Source organism: Solanum lycopersicum, chromosome 5 (assembly GCF_036512215.1).
Source record: "Solanum lycopersicum chromosome 5, SLM_r2.1".
NCBI classification, from domain to species: domain Eukaryota; kingdom Viridiplantae; phylum Streptophyta; class Magnoliopsida; order Solanales; family Solanaceae; genus Solanum; species Solanum lycopersicum.
The window spans coordinates 61,241,614-61,247,003 of NC_090804.1; the positions used below are offsets into that span (position 1 = coordinate 61,241,614).

A 5,390-nucleotide genomic window follows, 5' to 3' on the forward strand; every position below is an offset into this window, starting at 1 on the left:
GAAACATGAAGGTCCCCTACCCTTGTATACAACAAGGAAAACAAATTCTGGGAACAGTAACCAAATTACTTAATTATGAGTATATGGTCAATGTCTTATCTGCCAGCAATTGCTTGATACAACCCATTAATAACTACTTCCTCCCTCTAACTCATTTTTTCATTTTTTTAAAATCAAATTGATAATCATTAAAACTTAATTGAATCAGATCAATTCAACATTTTAAAATTTTGATAATTAAAACTATACTAAAAGTCCATATTAAAACTATACTAAAAGTCCATAAGTCCATGTTCAATTTTTTTTGAAAATTAAACAGTTTTTCGCATTTTTTTACTAAAATCAAATCTCAATTACGACTCAAATCTAATGTATATCCTTACATTATCTAAGTGAACTTAAAACATCCTTATATTATCCAAAATATAACAAGAATCAACCTTCAGTCTATTTTTGTTAAAAAACTAATTGAACCAATAAAAATAATAATTTGATCATGTGTTAGCAACAAAAGAGAAGATACAAGTACCTTCAAAAAAAAAAGTACCTTAAAAAATATGGATATGAATTGAAAATGATTATTTCATTGTCATAATTTAATTTTTTTGCGTTTTTAATTTATATGTTTTTTGCATCATCAAGTAAATTGACTTGTAACAATATATAAGTTTTGAAATATTTATATATTAGATTACGATAATTAGAGAGATTATGTAAAAAAAATTATTTTAAAAATATTATGTTCAACTAATTAGAGATTTTCTTTAATAAAATATTTAGTATGTGTACTATATGTATATAATAAAATTCACATTTTATACAATGTAAAAAAATACTGAAAATTTAGTGAAATTACGTAGGCATTTGGTTATGAAAATTAAAAAATAATAATTACTTTTGTTTGAAAATTTTAAAGTTGGAGCTGTATTTGGCTATACTTTTTACAAAGAATATTCAGAATTTGAATATATTTTGTCTTAATATGATTTAAACTTTCAATTTCTAAAAGTTCGACTTGACACATTTTTTTGGTTGCTTGAGCTTTTAAAAAAAATAGAGAGAAGGATTGCAACTTTTTGAATAATTTAAGGATATTTTTTGTTCAATTATATAACACAAGGATGTACTTTAGATTTATGTCATACTTCAAGAATGATTTTAGCCAAAAACTCTAATTTGTACAATTTATATGAAACCTTAATCTAACTGTTTCAATTTTGAGAAAACGTCAAACAAGTAGCAAAGTAATAATGAATTGATGTGGACATATGTCAAAAGCATATTTGCATATGAGAATATATGTGAGTTGTCCTGGCTCCTACATATAATTTCTGATACAACTTGAGGAGCAGGTGAGTTTTTCTATTTTTCAATTCCAATAATACCAACCATAAAAGCACAAAACAATTAAACTGATCAAGAAAATGATAAAACACAAAGATTTCGTTTATTTATGTGTGCGAAAAACAAATAAGTAATATATATATATATATATATATATATATTTTTTAGAGAGAGAGTTAAATATATATCTAAGAATTCACGTAAAACATCTAAATTCAGGATTAATCATGTTACATATGTATATGGAAAAAAAATACAAGTCTTTTGTTGTTGTTGGTAAAATGGAAAAATAAAAAATTAATAAAAGTTCTTAAAGTGTCCATAAACAACCGGACTTAAATCTACTAAAACAAATTTTATGTCATTTATTAAGTGCATTCATTGTAACAAAATTAACTTTTAGGGGTAATAATATGCATATTAAAAAAGAGTAAAATATTTATCGCATTAGTGTATCATTGGACGCAATATCCTTATTAGCTTTAGAGATATTTACAAAAACTGTTAATTACGTCTACAAAAATATACAGTGATAATTAAGTTGTTACCATTGACGACTTATTATCGCTAACGATCACAAGTAATTATAGAGTATTAGAGACTCTTCATATTTGTAGCTATCATTTACTAGAAAATCGACACACTTCGGACCTGTTTGGATTGACTTTTGACTTGTGACTTATAAGCCACAAATCATAAGTTAGAATTTTTAACTTATGACTTTTGACTTATTTTTGTTATTTTGGCTTTAAAATAATTGTTAATAAGCATTTTTTAACTTATCCAAACATTTCAAAACTGCTTAAAAGTTATTTTAGCTTAAAAGCACCTAAAATAAGTCAATCCAAACGGACTTAATCGTAACCTTATTTAAAATGAAGGATACTAGTGGGAGTATTTATGCATGGAAGAGGGAAGATGGCCAAACAAAATATGAATATTTATTACCGAAAGAGTACGACAGACTAACTATTTAATTAATCAATCAACCAAACAAACAAATAGGAAAAACTAACATAAGCACATGTTAGTTAGCTTTGTTCAATGCCTAGTGCCTATAAATTTCCTTTAGGAGTTGATGTGTGTATAACACAAACATAGGGGAAAAAAAACTAGTTTCTATCTATTTGAAGATAAGAAACAAAATGGCTACATTTGTGTATTTGTGTCCTTTAATATTGATGTGTATGTTAGTGTCTAGCAATGCTCAATTACAGCAAAACTTCTATGCCAAGAGTTGTCCAAAAGCAGAGAAGATCATTTTAGAGTATGTCCATAAACACATTCCAAATGCTCCATCTCTTGCTGCTGCCTTAATCAGAATGCATTTCCATGATTGCTTTGTCAGGGTACGTAATACGTAATTATTAATTACATCTGTTGTTTCAATTTATATGTCTTACTTTGTCAGGGTACGTAATACGTAATTATTAATTACATCTGTTGTTTCAATTTATATGTCTTACTTTGTCAGGATGAGAATCAATTAATTGTTTTTGTGGTGATTGTAGGGATGTGATGCATCTGTGCTCTTGAATTTCACTTCAAGTACAGGAAACCAAACTGAAAAAGTTGGTGCTCCAAATTTAACACTTAGAGGTTTCTCATTCATTGATAATGTGAAGAAAATCATTGAAGATGAATGCCCTGGAGTTGTCTCTTGTGCTGATATTGTTGCCTTAGTTGCTAGAGACTCTATTGTCGTCACAGTAAGCCAACAACTTGAACTTTACAATTATTTTTTTTTATGTATGACTATTTTAATTATACATATTTTTGGGGATGATATACAGGGAGGTCCTTCATGGAGTGTACCAACAGGAAGAAGAGATGGAAGAATCTCTAATGCTTCAGAAACCTTAACAGACATTCCAGCTCCAACTAGTAACTTTTCAACTCTCCAAAATGATTTTGCTAAGAAGGGTCTTGACCTTAAAGACTTGGTCCTATTATCTGGTAAAGTCAAAATTATTACGTTCTCCGTTTCATTTTATATGACAAGTTTGACTCAGTATGAAATTTCAAGTCTTAACAATAATATTTCAGGTGCTCACACTATTGGAATCTCTCATTGCTCGTCATTTTCAACGCGTTTGTACAATTTTACTGGAACTTTTGGTACTGAAGATCCATCTCTAGACAGTGAATATGCAGCTAATCTTAAGGCAAATAAATGTAAATCAATTAACGATAACACAACCATAGTTGAAATGGACCCAGGGAGTTTCAGGACATTTGATCTTAGCTATTACAAGCTTTTACTCAAAAGGAGAGGACTCTTCCAATCCGATGCAGCCCTAACAACAAGTACAACAACAAAGACATACATTGAACAACTTGTCGCGGGATCACTTAAAGAGTTTTATGCTGAATTTGCTCAATCAATGGAGAAAATGGGAAGAATTGAAGTTAAAACACGTTCTGATGGTGAAATTAGGAAGCATTGTGCTGTTGTGAATAGTTAAGACGAGTCTTTGGTTTGGGGCAATATGTATCCTTAATGATACATAATGTTTCTTTTGCGTTTTTTTCCATCATGTATGTTGATATTCCTTTTGTAATCATTTCGATTTTTGTTCTACTTCGTGACTTGATGATTGTTTAAATATATGTTGAATGTATATGTAATTTGTTACATATGCTTAAATCTATTTTCTATTTAAACACATGAACTAAATCACTTAGCATACATATACAAGACAATAAAATCTAAAACATTCAAAAGACATTTTTTATGAATAGTTATTTGATAAAAGCAACAGAAGTCTAACATAAGTATCTCTAAGCCATCTATTACATTATAAGAGTGATTGGAATGTAACTCATATATCATATAATCAATCTGAATTTAAGAATTTTGATCCTCAAAAAATATGAGTGAGTATGGAAAGTAAGAGAGTTGAATCCTATATTGGTGAAATAATGTATATAAAATATATCAAATATAGTATCAGTGCATGAAAATTATAATATCGTGCTAAAAAAAATTGTAATTAGAGATTAAGAGAGCACTATATATATTTGTAGTTCCTTTGTCATTTATGTATACAAGCGTCCAGACAGTTTTGACGTCACACATAGGAGAAAGTGACTTGTGCCCCACCAAGTTTATCTGTAGTGTTTTTATTCATTATTAAATTTGATAAATTATATATGTTCATAATAAAGGAAAATAATAATTTTATCAAGTATTATAATATTTTAAATAAATAAATAAATTTATTGAAACTTAGTAAAAGTTAAGCGGAGTGGATTATGACTCTTTTGACTTAAATAAATTTGGGTTAGTTCTTAATCCCTCATGATGCATTTAAATTTGATCTGGATCAATTTGTTCAATTGACACCTCTAATTATATATACTATGTGAAATAATTAATTATTACTATTGTTGATCGTAAATTTTTATAAAATTATATTTATTTAAAAGTTTATAATTGTAACTATTCATTTATAAAAGAAAATGAAGATATGTGATTTGTCGGTGCAGCGTTGTAGGATATTTTGTATCTTAACATAAACTTTGATTTGTTCATTTGGTAAAATCGTATAAGGATTGAGATTTTTTTTATAGCTTTCATAACTTGTAGAGTTTTTATATTTATGAGAAAAATACGATTGAAACTTTTCAAATTACATATTTAAATAAAACTTTAACTTTAAATAAGTTTAATTTCAAATCATAACTAGCAAATATCCAAACAGTATAGTATTCTATTAATCTCAACTTATTATTTTCTTTTATTGGCCTTTTGTATTAAGTAAGTGGTGACGTATAGTTATAAATCAACCATGTTCTCATAAATAATTGGACTAATAATGCAAAGTTTATTTCTATGGGATTTACGTAAAGAAAAGTGTGGAACAGAGATTGTCCATGCATGTGTTGGGTCAATAATATTCTAAAAAGATTCTTTGACAATAATAGCCCCCTGTCACATTTTGTTTCTTTCTTTTTCCCAACTTATTAATTTGCGGTGTCTGCTTTTTTTTTGGCAAATATGATGATTATGAATTAGTATATGGTATACCATTATAGGTATAGCA

General features: G+C 27.6%; 1 protein-coding gene across 1 annotated transcript; it reads left to right on the forward strand.

The window, feature by feature from the left end:
* The first annotated feature begins 2,448 nt into the window (after positions 1 to 2,448).
* LOC101244376 (peroxidase 3) lies at positions 2,449 to 4,012 on the forward strand. The gene is given in 4 exon segments (NM_001320355.1): positions 2,449 to 2,693; positions 2,856 to 3,053; positions 3,138 to 3,300; positions 3,391 to 4,012. Coding segments are annotated over 4 exon segments (984 nt in total). The 5' UTR covers positions 2,449 to 2,489; the 3' UTR covers positions 3,810 to 4,012.
* The last annotated feature ends 1,378 nt before the right edge of the window (positions 4,013 to 5,390 follow it).